Genomic DNA, 19,999 nt, shown 5'->3' with positions numbered 1-19,999 from the left:
AGAGCCCGTGAGTGTAGGCAGAGGGAGGCAGACACCTTCTCTACATTTAAGGTTAGACCTAAATCCTTTCTCTGTTACATTTTATAGTTAATGGTGGCAGGAAACTATCCCATACTGTGGTTACACATTACAACATGTGGTGAACTTTGTTTCCGCTCTCATGTTGTTTCTGCACTTCCTGTATGCTCGCTCATGATGGGAACTGCTGGTTTCTCTTTTTCTAATATTGTGAGGTCTCGACCTTCCTCTCTAAAGTGCCTTGAGATAATTTCGTGACTTTCCACTAAATTGAAATGAATTGAATTCTTCATCAGCCATAGACATGATCTCTCTCATGACAAGCAAGAGTGAATATATTCTCTAAAAACATAAATATGCTGAGAGTAAATCTGTTTTAGCTGCATCGGGTACTATTAACTGTAATAATGGTAATAAATGTCATTTAAATCATGTTACTGTACCTAAATAAAAGTAGATAGAATTATTTAAATGTGGGTTTTGAGCAGGAGCTGCCTCTCATATCTGTGTGTGATTGGTCGACTACTTTCATGTACTGTACAGAGAACGCTTCTGAAAAATGTCAGTTCATTTATTCACTGCTGTATTCGTATTAAAATATTATTAAATTATTCACTTCATGGCATAAATAAACCAAACCATGCACAAAATACACTACAGATGCACATATATTAATCAAAAAGGCATTATTAAACTAAGATAAGCATTCAGATATGTAAAGCAAGCCAACCACTGTCCATTAACCTTGAGGGAATAAAGTTTGCCTTTGTCTTGTTGGAGGTGGACAGATTGAGCAGCTGCACTAGCTGGAAAACCCCATGTGAATCATTAGTATGAAATAATATTTGGCGCTTGAAAGCAAATTGAGATATTTTAGTATAAACAGATGATAACAGATTGTTACAAAGCAGGTAGTTATGTCCAAACCACAGCTGCTGCTTTTCTGCATGTACAATATTTTGACTGTGGGATCTGCTGGGCGGCAGAAATTGTAAATAGGACATTTGTCATGGTCAGAACTGATAAATCTGTTAAATCCTAAACTCGGGGTTCTGTATTAAGGCTTTTTTTGATCTTTACTGTGGAGCTGTGTGTTTACTGCTGGACGCGCTTTTGACAAAAGTAGAATTGCGCTCCAGTGTGACAGCCCTCCGTCCAGACGACTGGTTCAGCTCGCTCATGTCCACCCCCGAGTCCAAACTGGTTTCCCGACTCTCCGCCGGCCTTCGTCTCCTCTGCTGCTCTGACACGGCGTAACGGATCTCGGCGGCAGGTTTGCCCTCCAGCGACACAAACCAGGCCCGGGGAGGCTGGGGTGCCAAGTGCCTGCTGTCGCTGATTTTATTTAATGTTCCCGGGACTGACGCAGACTCCGGGAGGTTGAAGTGAGCCCTGGATGTGCTGGTGGAGGCCGCTCCCCGGGAGGCCCCCAGAACTCCCAGCTGATCATCCGTTTCCACCTCCTGGTTCTGGGTCAAAGGCGGACCTTTTGGCAGTGTCTGGGTGAAGCTGTCTTTACTCAGCGACTCAGAGGCAGCACTGTTCGAGGCCCCTGCACGGGGGAGAGTGGCTGACTTGGCCCACTGGGGCTGTTCCTCTTGCTCCTCCAAATGGAAGAATGCTGGGGCATGAAGGATGGCAACAGGCTGGTTGTAGAAAAACAAATTCTCAGCCAGAGACGCCTGAACTCTCATCTGCTCTGCAGTTTTGTATAAACAAGCCACATCGTTAGGTTCCGTGTTAAGGTCCAGTTCGGTGCCCACAGCCACAGCATTGGGATTGGCTATTACGCTGCCACCAACGGAGGACTTGTGTCGGTTGTCCCCGTGTTCTTTGAGAAACCTGTTCAGGCCATCCTGTGGTCGAGAGACGTCCCTTGAATACACCTCGAAGACTTCTTCGTCACATGTGGAGGTGGTTTGGTCTTTTCTCATCACTGGTAGGATCCTCTTGGTCTCTCTTCCGCTGAGGGAACTTCTGCAGTCAAGACAGAACAGTTGCTTTAAGCGGAGCCAGGCCAGTGAAGGAACACGACACATTTATTTTGTCGAGAAGCTCGTTCTGCAAACACTGACTATGCAGTGGGAAATTACATTCGTAATCACGAATGGTCATCATTGGTTAACTTGGTGTTTCATTGATACTGAAGTGGAATACTCAACTGAAATTGGACATATAATTGTGATTTGAAAAGTGGCCATGCAAAGTTTGCAGCTTGCTCAGAGGGCAGATTTAAGTCCGCTCAGATTTACCACAGTTGCAAAAAAACTCATTCTTAAATCCCTCCTGCAGGACTTTTCTCAGTAAATCCCTGAATACACTACTTCTGGTGAAACTATGGTGCTTTAAGGACATGATGCTGTGACACAGACGTAGTTTAATTACGTTTGCTGTGGGCAAGAGTGAGGAAATCACTGAATATATTGCATGTCAACAGCAGGGGGTACAAGCTACTCCAGAGCATCAGTATTTACAGTAATACTTAAAAGATTTTCAATTAAATTTCATTGACTCATAATTGGCACTAAGTAGGAACAACATCCTCCAGTTGCATTAGATGAATTGTAATTTAACCACAAAGTTAAGATATAATAAAAAAATAAATACTTTACATCATTTCCACATGTAGGATATTATTTATTGACTAGTATGAAATGAAAGCTATTGTTACCTGCGACATGACAACAATCCAACCAGAAGGCAGATCACAATAACGAGCGCTCCTCCGAGGACGACCATCAGGAGCGACGAATGGTGTAAGAGGAAGTCAGTGGGAATGGCAAGTCCAAAGAAGCCTGAAGGAAAAGTTAGACAGTAAGAAAAAGTCTGAGAGAAAAAACACTTGTCATGTCATGAAAAATATCAGTGCAGGTAAAAAGATGTGAATGATAATTTCAAATTAATTTTTATTTTATAATCACGGAATATTTTACAAAGTTAGCAATATCCAGTTGCCACAATCTACACTGTATTTTTCACATCATCATGGTGAGCACATGCCTCTGGTAGATGACAAAGGTGCTGCGATCCAGTAGCCAAGGTGAGGAGCTGTGAATGTCCACATGAGTTTTCCCTTTACTGTCACCACCGTCCCTAGACCTTTTCTCATCCAGCCACCTAAACAGGAAATAGAACAAACACACCCATAATGTTTCGACAAAATGGTCTCAAACTTACCACAACTACCACCCGCCGCCGTCACCGACAAATAAATGTACTCATCTGTTTCCAGAGACAGTCAAAGTTAATTAGAGCTTTTCTGAAATCAATATAAAACACTAACGAATAATTTAAAAAATGACATAAACAAAAACAATTGCCAAATCAATCTCCCATATTGTATCTTCTTACTGTTTTTAGAGGATCCAAAATGACCCCAAATTTGGTTTGAGAAATCAGAATTATTGTGCACTTTACTGCAAAAAAGGGTAAAGATGTTCATTTAACATTTTTAGACAAATTTAAATAAATATGCACCAAAGGCAGAAAAGCATGAGGCCCCATGTGTATTATCTGTATATATTGGTTGCACTTTATATACTGTATATGCCACAATCCATCAGTGAAGCTGCTGTTTTATCCTGTTTATTTTACATAATCAATGGGTTCTGATTAATCTGATTACTTATGTACAAGTAAAATAGTATTCAGGCATCCACAGGAAATGTCTTTAATTCTTTATGTGCAAGACAAGAGGTTTTAATATTTGCACATCAAGCAGAGCAAACTGCTGAGTGACAGAGGTGAGGTCAACAGTCACTTGCCTGCTGCTTCTCTTAAGAATGCAGCCTTCAGCCATACTACTATGTTTCCATTTTAAAACAACGTTTTATCAGTATCGATCCTCGTCCATTCTCACACACCTAAAAACGTAAATCACGTGACCATTTATGTAGATGTGCGTACAGGTGTAAATGGCAGATTGTCTACTCTGCAGTTCATTGCTGAGATACAGAAAATACTTCATTCGAGAAAACAACAATGGTGAAATGTGAGGGCAGGGATATCCTCACTTGGACCAACAAAGAGGAGGAGCTAGCACTTAAAGTAAGTATTTACAATGTTCGGCCTTCACAAGCTGGTAGTCGAGTTGTGACTGATAAGAACCAAGAGCCAAGAGCCACAGTCTCTATGAAATTGTGTTCACCTGCTCCCACAGACGGATTCATCAATAATTCATAGACTTTGTGCACATATGATGATGGTTTTCCACGCACCGGTAGTCCGGTTAAAGAACCATGCTGGGACAACGTTGGACATCTGAAGGCCACAGCTGTCAGGAACACTGAGGCTGATCTGGATGGGCCCGCTCACACGTAACTCTGTGTCTCCTGAGAAAAGCTGCACGCTGACAGCCGCCACCGGGCTCAGCTCCACGCTGACAAACCCTTGAAAGAACACGAGACGGTGCTCAAGATAAGCTGAACAGTGCGAGCTCTGGGTAAATGTTCAATTTACTCACTTATCTATTCTTGAATGAAAAATTCAGGAACAGTAGTCTGATTGACAGTATTGAGGGCTGCTTGGATAATGTAGTCTAATGAGGCAAATAATGACAGACTGCACTTTGTTACAGCCACTTGGTGTGGAACTGAAAATGATTTCTTCATCTGGGAAATCATAATTTTACTTTTTAAAGAAAACATTCCCAGTGGAAATTGGTGCAGCCGACAATATGTGCTGCAATGTGTGTGTGTGTGTGTGTGTGTGTGTGTGTGTGTGAGTGTGTGAGTGTGTGTCAACAATGCATGGACTAACTTGGTGGGCATATCACTTGGGAGGGTATCTACAGTCGATCAACTTTTGGAGCTGACCAGAAAAAGGTCCAGAGCCACAAAAAAATATTTGATTTCTGCATGTGAAAGGATATAATAATGTTTTATCGCGATAGCGAGATATACCATAAACCTGACGCCATAAAATCACATGATAAGTGACAACATGAGTCACAAAGAGGTGAGAAAATGACATCATGCATGGTTAAAAAATGCGAGATGTCTCTCTGCATCCGAAAAATGATTCATGATCGTATGTTATGCACATGGAATAAATGATGTCATCACAACAGCATTATGTTACAACATCATTACAAAAGAAGTTAGCATCAGGGTAAATACAGCATGAATGCAGGCTTTGCAAAGCCCCAAATCTGTCCATTATTCTGCTTCAGCCTATGTATATTGTTCCCACCACTAGAGGGCACCAAAGACATAATATTCAAATTCAGACGTGGTTGAAGAGTACTTTCAAAAAGTAAGGACCTACGCTTTGTATGTATGTAGTTCTGTAAGTGAGCATCATAGAAACACACACACAGACACACAGACACACAGACGCACACACACACACACACATATACCACACACACACCTGATCTACCTGATTTAGTGCTCATGATGCCCAATGTGTTGAGAGAGCTGACACCCTCTGACGACAGCTGGGGAACGGTCAGGAAGGCTTTGACCGAGGTGACATTACTGCCCTCTGTCAGATTCAGCAGGCTCCTGGGAAACTGGACAACAGGCTGCGACCAAGCATCTATAAATAAAAATAAAGGTGAAAATAATTACAAGAGAGCATACGTATTTTGTTTGTTTATAAATCATATGTACTTTCCCTTTAACACTGTTATCCTTAGTTGGCTGGTATAATGAGTTTCCTTACGCGAATGAGACAGAGTGACAGTTCATGATCAATGAGAAATATGAAGTGTGACTTAATTCATACAGTACCAGATGTTTTTCCAGTGATCAGGATAGAATCTTCAAAGAGCCAGATGTTTCCTTGATTTAGACCAAGTAGTGGCATGGTCACTGATGAAAATACTGCAGCAACAATGAAAGGGAAAAAAAGAAAGGCGGAAGATCAGCTCTCAGTGTTTGCTGTAAAATGAGCTGTTCATCCACTAGATGGCAGCGTTACATCATGTTCTATCTAAGTGGCCTATTTAAATTCACACAGAGGCAAGAAATGGGGTAAAGCTTTCAGCACAAAAACAGTGGCTTAACATTCAAGACGCACTTCTTTGCATCACAGAACTGCAGATGGAAAATGAACCTCAGAGACAAAGGACCACACACACACTGTGCTATGGAATGTTTTTGACTTAGACTTTTGTGTAAAACTTAAAACGCAGCGGTGTGGAGCAGAAAGTTTAGAAAATCACTGAAGTATGTGCACCTCAGTATTTTCACACACACACACACACACACACACACACACACACACACACACACACACACACACACACACACACACACACACACACACACACACACACACACACACACACACACACACACACACACACACACACAGGTATCTATCAATCATTGTGAATGATTCAGTTACACATTTGTCAAGGATACATACACACACACAGCAGCTGATAGAAACTGTAGTTATACAATAATTTCTCAGATAGTCTAACAACACCGTGACGGGCAGAGCCGGTCGTCAAAAGATTTTTCTGAAGTGACAAAAAGGTGAAGGAGTTTCCACATTGAAGTCTCAGCCATACTAAGGGTAAAGGAGACAAAATGTACTGACTGATCACTCCACCGTGACAGGCCACTCATAAAGTAACTTGTGACCTTTACACATGTATATGAAGCTCACTAACAGTGGTTGAATAAGCTACACGATGCCCACATCACACACATCTGAGCATCTCACTTGGCATCCTGCTGGTTCTGCAAGGCAGCAGTGTGCAAATGTAGCCGTCCTTGCCGGCCACAACTGCGATGGGCAGTCCGGGTCGGTAAGGTACGTGAAGCAGAACGGCGCCGTCCTCCCCGGTGCGAGCGGCGTTGGCCCTGGTGTAGTTGATGTAGACCTCCACCGCTGCCTGGCTCAGGAACTGGTGACTCAGCACATCGCTAACCTGCACCCTCAGGTTAAATGCAGAACCTGTGGCGGGGGGGGGGGCAACGTGGCATTGGGGTCAAGTCAAAGTTGAGAGTGAAAGTTTAAACAAGTTCAAGTTCGTACACGGTCAAAAATTTCAATGAAATGAAATCACAAAAATTTACAGATGCACCTCTCTTGGTTGCATCACAAGGTACTGTAAGATGTTCCTATTATTTTGTCCACCCCCTTGTTTACATTACACTACAATGCGCTTCACTGATTTCACACTGCGGAGTTGGCTGCAGTTACAAATAACCTCGCAGGCTATTGTGACAAACACAACAGGAAAACTAATTTGCACACTCCCTGGAGGATATCAATCAGTTCATCCCAGCGGATTCTAAAGAGGCGGGACACGAATACCAATACCAATGGTGAACAACAACGTTGGCGCTCAATACCACGATATGCAACATTAGCATACAGACGGCGTAGCACCGTACATATTTCCGATAAAAGGTAATCTCGCGGGGGAGGCACTGATCGCTGTGGTTTTCAGATGGCGCCGAGAGAGAGAATCCCATTCAGGGCCCTAATGATAATGTGACACCTCGTCCACAGGTCCAATTAGTCACTTTTCACACTGTGCGCCAACATCCAATAGCAAGTTCATGACAAGACTTTAGTTCGGAGAAGCGTTGTGTCGCATAGCAATGAAGGAATGTGCAGCAACACACCGCTTCTTGCCAACTTTCCTCTACATTATGCAGATAAGCAGATCCCAACCAAAAACCCATGCCCGAGGGACAGACAATACATTAAAGCTGCACTAATCATTAGCGGTGTATCACCAACTGATCAAATGACCACGTGTAATAACAGAGGTGTCATTAAAAGTGACAAACTCACAGAGAAAAAAATCGCCAACTCTGGATTTTCACTCAGTTCTGTGGAGCATTTATAGCCTCTTTCAGCTATTTAAAATTAATATTAAATTATTAACATTTAGGCAACTGTGTATTATATAGCACTGGGCTAGTCTAATCGACGATCCAAAGCGCCTTACAGTAGAAGGTCCTCTCACCCATTCATGCACACATTCTACAGCGCTTTTTCTATCACACATCACTGCCGGCATGGCTGTCAGTGGCTATTTAGGATTACATTTCATGCCCAACGTCACACCGGCACCCCGCCACTGAAACAAAGTGTTAATATGTCAGTGTTATGTTTACATCTTATTGTTCTGTCCTCAGATTGTAGGGGGGGGGAAACATTGATGTAACTTTGAAGCCCCAATGTGTAATTTTTGTAATTTTCTGGCGGCATCTGGTGGTGAAGTTGAAAACCGCAACCGACTGAGCAATCGACGGGGACACTTTATGGTGGCGCACCGCTGATTCAATTTCCGGTTTTCCGGCAGTGCTGAAAATTCAACGCGAATGCGACGTATTCTGGACCGCTTTGCAACCGTATTCAACACGACGTAGCAAACACGGCGGCTTGCACGGGGGTTGAGTCCACCTACTATAACTATATTTAACTCATTCAAAGTTGACCAAAAAACATTGGTTCTTTGTTGCAGGTGATTATACATATATGAACACAGTTATGGACGATATATTCAATTTCTGTGAATAAGTACTTCTAAATAGTATACACTGTAGCTTTAAACTACATTCCAAATGTATTAATGTTTTGCTCTGAAAGTGGCACAACATTAGGTTTGAGCAAAATATTAAAATAAAATGATGGAGCGACTGAACAATTCTTCCAGAGAACTGTGTACAGACGTTAAAACGCTGCCTACACTGGGCACCTTCTGCCCTGCTATAAATATATTCTCATCCTCATACCGTTTCTGTGGAGTCTGGGCCAGAGAGTGAGTTTTTGGGAGAGACATTAATCTCTGCAGCTGGCTCCACAGTTACACTAAACCGCATCATAGTTGTTTTTGTGCTATGAGGCAATAAAAATGTCCTCATTGCACTTTTTATTAGTGACTGCACGCTGCACTGCACTGCTGCAGCTGTAGTCTCACCGGTCGCAATGTCAAGGGGGCGTCTGTCTCTCACACTGACCATTCCGGTTGAATTCTCTGCCGGTTTCCGATCGCTCCTAATCCTGCCGCTTAAACCTCTCTGCCAAAGCTCCGCTGAAAACTCGTGAAGCCATGCCTCATGCTACCAGCTTTCGCACCATTTCAGCAAGTGGTGCCACAGCCAGATAACCAAATCAACCCATATCCATGGCCCCCCAAACAGTTCCCTTTGATCGGGAGCAACACAGAATGTCTAGAGCGGCCGGGGCGAGACTCAATATGAAACTACATTTGGCTGCGTTAGTGTCAACACACTGAGATAAAAAAAAAAATGTAAAAAACGATGCCAGTGCAGATGGACAAGAGGATGCGCAACTCGGTAGAGGCCTCCTCCTCCTTTGTGTGCCAAAAAGAACAGAGAAGGGGGAGGGGGGTCACTAAATCTGAAGTGGAGGTGTGCCAGATTACAATAATCTCCCCATTTGGCGAAGTGAACCGCCACAAAGAGGTTTATGAAGTATATTGAAATGGGCTGTGTGAAAAAATCCCCTGTACTGTGTGTGATATGGTTGGATGCTGTTATACTGTGCGTGACAGTGTTGGTGTCCTGATGGAAAGAATACATTTCTACTTTGCCCTAGTGTTTTTAAAATTCCTTTTTATTTGTTAGCGTGTGACTGTTCAAAGCGTCTGGGAACATATTTCCACTCATCAAACATTAAATGACGACAGTAAGTATTGGAGGCAAGTTATTAATAATTGTGGAAAAGGCCGTGTCTGTGGCTAAAAGGCCTCGTGTGCTGTCAAACTGACGGCTTTAAACGAAATCACGCTGAAAGAACAAAAACATGTTCACTGGTCAGTCCTGAGAGACCACCGCGGCAGGGGAAACAGATGGTCCAACGGGGACTTATCTCTGGTGAACCCCCCCAGCCCCACCCCCATCCTCTCCACAAGCATCCTTGTTTGTATGTGTGTTGGAATTAGGCCATATTCCACTGATGGAGAGGAGGATACGTGGGCCTAATCTGAGACAAATGATGCTTAGGGCGGGGTTGATGAAGAGCCGATGCCCTGACACGCACCAGTCCTGTTGTCGTATGATTAAAATGCTCCCTGGAGGGGGCATAAAAAGTGATTCTGCCCTTTAAGAAGGACACGACAGTGAAGATGTCGATCTCAGCGTGGAAGAATTGACCATCTGGCTCAGGAAAGAAGTTGCTTCTTGTACATTTGTATTCCCAGCTCTCTCTTTTTTTCCTATTATTATGCAATAGAAGCAGAATGTGGGCAGTCACTCCCCCTGAGAGTCCATTCTGTACTGACGGGACAGGGAGGCTAATAGGGGGAGAAGGTTTGGCAGGAGGGCTGCGGTTGGTACAGGACACAACAGAACGCTCGGGTTACATTTTTTCTAAGTGATGTATAAAACGCAGACTTGGGGGTGGGTCGTCACGTGATGATGGATGGCAATGTACTCCTACAGAGGAACATGAATTAGTCATGAATCACATGATGTTGAAGTGAACACGGGTCACAAATCCCTCTTTCAGATCCTCTGCTGTAAACAGGAGGAAGGCTGTGAAGAGTGCTCCAAGCTCCGACATACTTTTGAGGAGGAGGGGGGCGGGGGGGGGTTTCCACTATACGGAATTAAAACTGGCTGCTGAAGTTGGAATTACATTTTGAGAAAAAAAGAATATGTCTGCATTAGTTGGAGCAAATGTTTTGGATGAAGTGAATGATAAGGCAGACTGAGGGACTATTGTTTGGCCCTCCACATATTCCTGACACGGTTGTACTTTTGACCAACTTTTTTTTTGCTTTTGTGGAAACGTTGGCCAGCTCTCAAGTCAATTTAAACTGTCAGAACTTTGTGACAGCACCATGCCTCGTTGTTGGTGGAGACTGAGAAGAGCTGACAGCTCCCACGTCACTTGTTACTCATCAACAGATCTGAGGACAAGTCCGGATACAGACGCACCAGGACATACTGCCCTATAATCTGTTACCAACAACAACAACAAAAACAACAACAACAAAAAGCCATTGACTGTGATGTTTAACAGAAATTAAAAAAAACAAAAACAAAAAAATGTCCAAAACTCCAACATGAATGTTTCACAATGTGAAATGTCCTCACAATGTGATTCGTGCTCATCTGACAAGCACTCGACCAATGAGAGGCGTTTATTGAAATGCTCCTGCGACACAGCGGCTCCTGTACGAACCTGGCGGGGGGTCCGGCTCTTGTTGTGGTCGCTCCTCAGAGGGCCCTTGTCCCGCGCGATCCCGCTCTGCAAAGGTCCCGTCATCGCCATGCAGGGAGCGTCCCGCGGCCGCGGTGAGCTCCGCGGTGAGCTCCGCGGAGCCTCCGCCGCTGGTGCACCACACCAGCGCGGACAGAAGCACACGGATCGACGGGCGCATGGCTCCGGGCGAGCTGCGGCTCAGTGTCCCTGTTCCCTCGCCACAGGTCGCATCTACATCCACGACTCCACACAGGAGCAGAGGCACAGAGGAGCCCGGTCCACTGACACCAGCGCGGCTTTCTTTCTCCACTGCCCCCATTCAGACAGGCCCGCAGACTCCTCCCCTTTCAGCTGCTGCGTGAGGCCCATAGAGAGGTGCTGCGTCTATCAATCCATCCATCCATCTATCCATCTATCTATCTATTTATCTATCTATCTATCAATCCATCCATCTATCTATCCATCCATCTATCCATCCATCTATCTATTTATCTATCTATTTATCTATCTATCTATTAATCCATCCATCTATCTATCCATCTATCTATCCATCTATCTATTTATCTATCTATCTATTAATCCATCCATCTATCTATCCATCCATCCATCTATCCATCCATCTATCTATTTATCTATCTATTTATCTATCTATCTATCAATCCATCATCTATCTATCATCTATCCATCTATCTATCTATCTATCTATCTATCTATCTATCTATCTATCTATCTATCTATCATCCATCTATCCATCTATCTATTTATCTATCTATCGATCTATCTATCTATCTTTCCATCTATCCATCTATCTATCCATCTATCTATCTAGATATATAGAAATATATCTATATATAGATATATAGATATATATCCATCCATCATCTATCTATCTATATGTGTGTGTGTGTTTATATTTATACACATATATCCATCTATCTATCTATCTATATATATATATCTATCCATCCATCTTTCTATCTATCTATCCATCCATTTATCCGTATATATCCATATATATCTATTCATCCATCCATCTATCTATTCATCTGTCCATCTATCTATCCATCTATCTATCTATCTACCTATCTATCCATCTATCCATTCATCTATCTATCCATCTATCTATCTATCTATCTATCCATCTATCCATCTATCCATTCATCTCTCTATCTATCTATCTGGCTGAAAGATCTTTAGTTCATCATCTCTATGAATCATATTTAAAAATAATTATTTTAAAAATTAGAATTCCTTAATTCATAACCTAACAAGAGGAAAACTGTAAAACTCTTATCATCAAAATCCATTTACAGTATGAAGAACTAAAAGTACTGGTTATGAACAATGGTACCTTTCATATAGTGTTCGAACATTTACTTTTAGTTTTCATTTCTATCAGTACTTTCTGTTAGATTTTTTAAAGACATATTTACTCTGGCATTGCAATTATTCTTTTATGCACTTACATTATGATTTTTTGTTTTGTTTTAGTCTTCTGAACTACTTTGTAAATAGTTGTCCTTACATTCATTCAAGTGGTAAGCACTTTATCAATAGCCTCCCACAGGAATAATCCATTATTTGGCATGGGGCAGATTAACCGTCCTCACAAATATGAACTCGCTCAGCCTAGTGGAGAATGATGTTGCAAACTTTCTTTTTCTTTTTAAGTTTATTGAAAGTATGCTCAACGTCAGATCTAATTGACACAATGTCCAAGGAAGTCGTGGTGTGTCTGCATTACATAAGTTACAGTAAAACAAATGACCAAAAAGGCAAATGTAAACAGCTCGTCTGCATTAGGATTCTCCATCAACTTTGGGTTTGATCTGTTTACAGGAATGTGAACAGATAAAAATCGGCAGGTTTTAAAATTATGTTTGGTCTAATAATTAGGTTAAAATGTATTATTATCAGGCTTGATACTAGCCTTTATGTTTTCTCAAAATCAATTTCAGCTACTAAGGCTACCACGTACATAAAAAGATACACTATATATAGACAGGTGACAAATTAATGGAAAAAACGGAAAAATTAGGATGACGAGGACAATTCCCCAATTTGTGGGGCACAAAGTTGATGATGATGATGCTGCTGATGAATTGTCTGGTGCATATGAAAATGATGTAAAACATATGCTAAGGCCTTGGCACTAACCAGATGTCAACCAAGTTGTAAACTGATGAGAGATTTTTTTTTTCTCCACCAAGATCATCAAGTCAGCTTATAAGTGAAAATATTCAGGTAAACTACCTCAATTGTACTTCAATGTATTTAGTTACATTTCGTCGCTGAACATGATAATGTATGTATTTCTCCTCAAATCATCAGATTGTCTTATAGCAGAGTTTTAACTGGACACTGGATCCATGTTATTATTATGCTGTACAGTAACTGAGCAAGACACTTGCATCAACTGATCTCTACCACTAGATGGGGATAAAATAGTATCAGCTAACCAGCAGAAACACTACTTTGTGTCAGCCATCATTAATCCCATTAGTTCATTCACATAAGCGATCAACATACTGGTAAGAGCTGGTATTTAAACAAAAGGAACATGACATGAGCATGTATTTGTAGTATAAGAAGTGAAAGATGAAGTGTTGGTGATATGAGTAGTTGAAGCAGTGGGAGTCATAGAAGCTGTGGGAGTAGTTCTATTTATACTAATAGTGATAATATAGTGGCAACAGCAGTTATGGTATTCATGTGAGTGTTATAAGTAGTTATTGTAATAATGGTATCGCAGTTTTTAATAAGAGTAAGAGGTTTGTTTATTTAATAGTTATTTCTACATATGTGATTCAAGGTCCAATAAATGCTTCCATTAAACATTAATTCTGCCTCAGGCCTCTTTTAATAATGTGTCCTACATCTACATTTTCTTAGTGAGGGATTTTTTTTTTTTTAATTCAAGTTGTGTGCAAAGGGACTAGAAAACAGTGTAATTCTGAAAAGAGAGATTAGATTTTTCTACCTCCCCATTTTCTTTTGTTTTCTAATGTAATTTTATGTATTATTGAGCTCAAAAAATGAACAATGCCATTTTTGAACCACCTCCCTTAACCGTCTGGTCATATCATGAAATAGATTCTCTGAAGGGAGAAAATAAAGATTTCACACTCATCAAACCATTCAACAGTGATCCCCTCATCTGGCATCTGCATGCTTTGTTCATCGTTTCCACTCATATGTTCAGGTTTCTCCTTTAAATGGTCACTTGTCTGTACATGTGCTTTGTACGCATTCAACTTTAGAGGTGTAAAACTGTATTATGCACACAGAATGAACAGGAGGATGACCCCCCCTTAGTCCCTGGTGACTGTAAGAGCATTATTCGCGTTCACATTGACCTGTTTGGATTGGCAAACAATGAGAACTGCAGCCATAGATATAGCATATAAATGATGTGAATGTCTGCTGTCGTCAGCCATTCATTTATTTATCGCCTCCTGTTGACGAAAAAAAAACAAAAACACACACATTTGAGCGGATAGTGACAAGAAAGTTTCATTGAAATCACACTAGTGTACTCGACCCAATGACCTTATTTACAAATTAAACATGAACATTCATTTCTTTTAAACGGAAGTCACGCCCTGCTTCGCTGTTATGTCTGTGAACTTGCGCCCGGAGGTCGGCGTCCCCACTGCTGTCTGCCTGCGGAGGGGAATCCTTCCTGTTTTTTCCACCATCATAGCTCTTCCGCGACACAGCTAGGCCTCAGAGATGCAGTGAGCTGACGCAAGTGTCCTCCCAGCTATCTCTCCCCCTCTCACAAAGTATAAATCGCAGTCGAAGCACACAAGCAGGAGGATTGATGACAGCCCGAGTTTTCAGGATCAATTTGCCACAAATTAGCTACAGTAATGGCTCATTTCTTCACATAAATAGCTGCATCTACTGGGACTATTTTTGGAGATCCGCTTGCTTTTAAACTCTGGAAGTCTGTGTCGGCTCCCTGCTCCATCCCTGACTGCTTTCTCCTATTAATCTTAACCGCACATAGGTAGACTTTCTCATTGTTTTTCTACACACACAATGCTGCAGGGTTTATTAGGTTCTGTTATAAAGCGAAGACACTATCCTGTTCCTCCATGCGGAAAATTATTTTCAATTTTTTGCTCATTCTGGTCATTGTACTTTGCACATCATTTTCATTACAGTGATATGAACTGGAGTTCAACTAAAGTTAAATGGTAAATTGAGTGTATTTGAACAGCGTTTTTCTAGTCTAATTGACCACTCAGATTTACTGCCCATTGCCTGTGAAATAACAGTCACCGGCACCAATTGAGATTATTCAATTTAAAATTAACAGGTTAAGAAGTTAAGAAGTTAAAACAATTAATTATTTGATTTGAAAAAAAAAGCTGCTGTGAAAGCTGTTTTTTTTTTCTTTTTCTTTTTTACAGTTTTAGAACTTGATTAACATGCTGCTGTTGGTAGTGTTCATTACATTTTTATTTGAATATTACCTTTTTGTTAGTAGGCTACTACAAGCAATTTTCCCCCAATTACATTGTAATTACATGAGGGAAAACCCAGTGATTTAGCTCTGTCCTCACTGTCAAAGAACATTTTGTCATGGTTTGTGTTCTCTGCTTGTAGTCAGATTTTGGGAAAAACTAAAAACAAAACAGTAAAAACTTTACTACAGCCTATTTCTTGACAAAAAAAGTGTTATTAATGTTGAAAGTAAGCCATGCATTAAAACAAATCAGCTAAGATATTATAAAAGAAAAACAAAACAGCTATAAAATTAATTTCAACCAACTCAGTTAACTGTAAAATAGCATGAAAGCAAAAAACAACTGTATTTATAGTACAAAACATACAACTTTTTCTGTGAGAGTAGAAAAAATAGAACATTTTACAGTAAAAAAAATGGCAACCTTGCTGCCAGTTGATTACTGCTTACTACAGGAAGACTTGTCACAGTGTACTTGCTGATTTTTCATTAAAATTGATTCATTTTCAGATTTTGCTGAGCAGTTCATAACACATTTGACACTTGTGTGACACAGAAAAACAGACTTTAGACTAAATTCAGTGCTATAACATTCACCAACGTAATAAAAGGCTGCACTTCCTTAGAGGTCAGCTTCCTTCAAATCCTAAAATAACTTCATTTCACAGTATTTAATGACATTAGAAGGATATATCTTCAGGTGCTTTGAACTATTACAGCAAGATTTCTGTTAATTAGTCGGAGCCATTTTGAAAGAGACAACTGCCTGAGAGGTGACACTGTCAGCGGGTGGGAGGGATTAAATGTAAGGCTTTGCAGCTGTTCTCTCTTTCAAAATACCAGCAATGGACCAGAGGCAACAAAGTGACACCGGGGTGTAAGACAGGAAACATGACAAAGTGATAGACACTGTCGCAGGATGAATAAGCCCTTGCCTAGAGAGACAGGTGCATGACTTGCCATTAATACTGGTGACATCAGCAAGGCATTTTTTTTTCGAGAAAAAGCCTCTTGACATGCCATGGAATACGATTGGAAGATAATAGAGACTCATGAATTTCACTTAATGTAAGGTGCTAAACACCAAAGCATAGGGTACTGCTTAGCTTTTGTCAAACGCCAGTCAGACAGAGTGTAGAGATAACAGCAAGCATATTGAATAAACGCAGAGGAAGAATCAAAATGACTTTGTTGATCCCCTGACTTTTCATCTAGCACAACTACAAGGCCATAGCTACTGTTCCAGTATCATCCTTGGCTGTATCTCCACATCTACGACGATCTTGGAAATCCTTGACCATGTATGCTAATGCCGTTGTTTATCCCCCCGTTTTTCCAACACCAGCTGGTGGATCAAGTTACAGTTGTACTCTGTGTATTTAACACTTGTTAGCATGCTAAGGGGCTAAACTTAGATGGTGCAAAACATAGGCATGATAGCATTGGAATCATGTAAGCAGGCTAACAAAGCCCTGCATTGTCTTATTCATGTCATATCGGATGGATGGTAGTGATGTGAAAGTTCTCTGCATTTAACGCTTGCAAGTTATTAGGTCATTGGTCAGCTCAATACTATGCTATGGCTGCAGACTTGGTCAACTGATAGTTAAATTGTATATAAACTATTGTGAACTGGGAGGTCATGGTGGCATTTGCAATCCACCCCATACACCTTCCACCACTGATTGCATAACGGGTGATAATAAGCGCAACACTTCACACGCAATTCACACACAACAAAAATGTTTCTTCTGACCATAAACCAGCTAAATCATAATTTAAATCAGGAGAGTCTTATAGAGAAACAAGTGACAATAAATCATTTAGAATAAAATTTGATTTGAGCAGGAGGAATAGACTCCTTGCCTCACAGGAAGAAGGTTCTTGGATCAAATCCTAATTCCGACCACCCAGGGCCTTTCTGTGTGGAGTTTGCATGTCCTGCCTGTGTATGCGTGGGTTCTCTCCAGGTACTCCGGCTTCAGCCACAGTCCAGGGACATGCAGATTGGGGTTAGGTAAATTGGAGAATCTATTGACCACATGTGTGAATGTAAGAGTGAATGGTTGTTTGTCTCTGTATGTTGGCCCTGCGATACGTTCGTGCCCCCTTCCAGTGGAGGGTGAACCCCGCCTCTTGCCCAATATCAGCTGGGATTGGCTCCAGGCCCCATGTGACCCTTTAGAGGATAAAGCGCTATAGATAATGGATGGACGTCAGCAGGAAGTAGCCGATCTTCAGATATGGAGGTGACTTCCCCCTGGAGCCAAGACACTTGTGGTGGTGACGAGGAATAGAGCACAAAGTTGGAACGTCTCATGAAGGGACTTCTGGTTGGACTATTTGATGGGACATACATGACTAGGTATTCAAAGTTGAGGAGATGAAGAGGTGTTGGTGGCTCATAATTGCGTTGTGGAATTAACAGAGAACAATCTTTTTTTAATTTGGCGCTTGTTAAGTGATTGGGGAGGAGGGAGGCATCTTTTTCTCCAACTTAGTCTGTGGGTTGAAACATTACTCATTGATCTCATCCAGACTGGCCTGGAACATTTTCTTTGAAGACAGTCAAATTGTGTGTGATGGACGCATTGCAACTCAAGCCAGGTTAATGGACTTGTGAGGTGATTGGATAATTCATTGGCGGAAACCTCAGGCCTCTAGGCTGTATTCAGCCTGGCAAACAATTCATAGAAAATTAGCAACTCACAAATACAGAAAGGTTCTCATGGCTTATTCTGCTACATTAGAAGAAAGAAAAAAACTATTACAGTAATGTCCTTTGGGGTAGTCCCCTCCAGTTGTATGCCTTTCAAGTCATGCATGTGTCATCGCTGACTAACATCAGGGTGACTAAACAGTTTTTTAATGATATTCCTTGATAGTAAAAAGGTTCCCAACCACCCATGTAGAACATCAAGAGTTCTGTGAGCAAACTTTAGGGATTACAGATACTCATCATTCTGTATTGTATTCGTTTCACTGCAGCCTTCAAAAGTGGGAAAATTTGCTCAGGAGCCTTGTGCATTTAGATTTATCCATCCTGATATAGTAAAAGACTTTTCCTGATTAAAATCCTTGTCAACTGTTTGTTAAATGACTCGGAAAGCGGGGAATGCTAAATCCTTTCGACGTTGTATTTGTTCACTGAAATTAACTCCATTTGGAAATTGGCAAAGAAAATGAGAAACGAGTAGGGAGGTTAAATTATGCCATTTATTCTTGCATCACCAATGCTGCTGCTCCACCAGTCTGTTTAGATCAGCAATAACACTGGCCCCCTACTCAGCAACCAAAATAATCGTGTTTAAAGCAAATAGGTTTTCTGACAGATTTGGCTTGTTGAGCATCAGCTGTAATGCTCCCGACTAGTGGGACACAGCAGTAAAATATCAGAGCGGACATGCTCAGCAGCATTAAGAATTTCCTCCACTTGCATTGTCGTGGATAGCTGCCTTATTTCCATAAAGCCTTTGAGAAGAAGTCGTAGCCTGTTTCCCCAGATGTTGCACTTTATCTGTAAGTGACCAACACCTGATCCAGTTCTCAAAAACTCATTACCTCTGCCACAAGAGTTGTTTTCAATTGTGTGGTTGTTGTTTTGTTTAGTTTGTGTGCCTGTATGGCTATTATTAAAACTGGAGTGTATTAGCATGAAATTTACTGTTCAAACCAAAATAAGTTCACTCTCAGGAGGACACTTCTAGTAATTACACCGACTATTTATAACCGGATAATATGCTTGAGCTGAAATATTGTGTCATTTTGGAAATAAAACTATGCAGACCTCTGTAACGAACCCAGGTAAGACCCAAGAATGCAGACACGACTCAAGAGGAGAAATCAGTAAAAACTGTCTTTAGTTAGGCAATGATCGGCACACAGAAAATCAGTCCACTCTGGCAAAAGTACAGAAATACAAGGTCAAAAAACGAAACCAGTCAACACCTATTTAACACTCACTTGGAAAAAAAACACAAGGGATTGCTGGAACGCTGACACAGAGGACAAGACTTAACAAGAGGAAGAGAACACACAGACTAAATACTGCAGGCAAGGGGACACAGTAAGACACAGGTTCAGCACGTAAGGGTGGGGCAGGTAATCCATAGAGGTAATCGCACAGGTGAAGTGCACAGGAGGGCAGGAAGTAGGGAGACCTGGAACGAAGCGACTATCAAACTGAAACAGGAAACACAAGACTTGAAACACTAGGGAAATTTGACAAACTTAAACACCAGGACGGGGGGCATGACAATATCAACCTTACTGTATAAAGAGGTGCAATTTTCTTTTATCACCCCCTGAGTTATAATCTGGACATTACTGGGATAGGTTAATGTAGTTATTATGAACAAGACAATT

General features: G+C 41.3%; 1 protein-coding gene across 5 annotated transcripts; it reads right to left on the bottom strand.

Annotated features, from left to right (window-relative positions):
- Positions 1 to 573: 573 nt before the first annotated feature.
- On the bottom strand, positions 574 to 11,506 carry LOC118282968 (protein FAM171B-like). Of its 5 annotated transcripts, none has more exons than XM_035604560.2 (8): positions 11,140 to 11,506; positions 6,679 to 6,927; positions 5,751 to 5,843; positions 5,389 to 5,556; positions 4,236 to 4,406; positions 3,019 to 3,135; positions 2,690 to 2,813; positions 574 to 1,995 (listed from the first exon to the last, which is right to left on the bottom strand). In XM_035604560.2, the coding sequence occupies exons 1-8, from the start codon at positions 11,477 to 11,479 to the stop codon at positions 1,095 to 1,097; spliced, it is 2,163 nt and encodes a 720-aa protein (XP_035460453.2). In that variant the 5' UTR covers positions 11,480 to 11,506; the 3' UTR covers positions 574 to 1,094. The 5 variants fall into 5 exon arrangements, with proteins under 5 accessions (XP_035460453.2, XP_047193386.1, XP_047193387.1 ...); XM_047337430.1 differs by having other exon boundaries at positions 574 to 1,992; XM_047337431.1 differs by having other exon boundaries at positions 5,398 to 5,556.
- Between the last annotated feature and the right edge of the window lie 8,493 nt (positions 11,507 to 19,999).

Source organism: Scophthalmus maximus, chromosome 14 (genome assembly GCF_022379125.1).
Source record: "Scophthalmus maximus strain ysfricsl-2021 chromosome 14, ASM2237912v1, whole genome shotgun sequence".
NCBI classification, from domain to species: Eukaryota; Metazoa; Chordata; class Actinopteri; order Pleuronectiformes; family Scophthalmidae; genus Scophthalmus; species Scophthalmus maximus.
Note: the sequence above shows the minus strand (reverse complement) of the source record. Positions and strands in the feature narration are given on the sequence as shown.

What these genes read in the sequence shown, in the direction of transcription:
- LOC118282968 (XM_035604560.2), bottom strand. Translation starts at nt 11,479, where the DNA reads ATGGGGGCAGTGGAGAAAGAAAGCCGCGCTGGTGTCAGTGGACCGGGC. An exon ending in AGAGCCGGACCCCCCGCCAG is followed by an intron (nt 6,928 to 11,139) that starts GTTCGTACAGGA and finishes CCCCCGCCACAG; the next exon opens with GTTCTGCATTTAACCTGAGG. An exon ending in GTTCTTTAACCGGACTACCG is followed by an intron (nt 3,136 to 4,235) that starts GTGCGTGGAAAA and finishes TTTCCTGTTTAG; the next exon opens with GTGGCTGGATGAGAAAAGGT.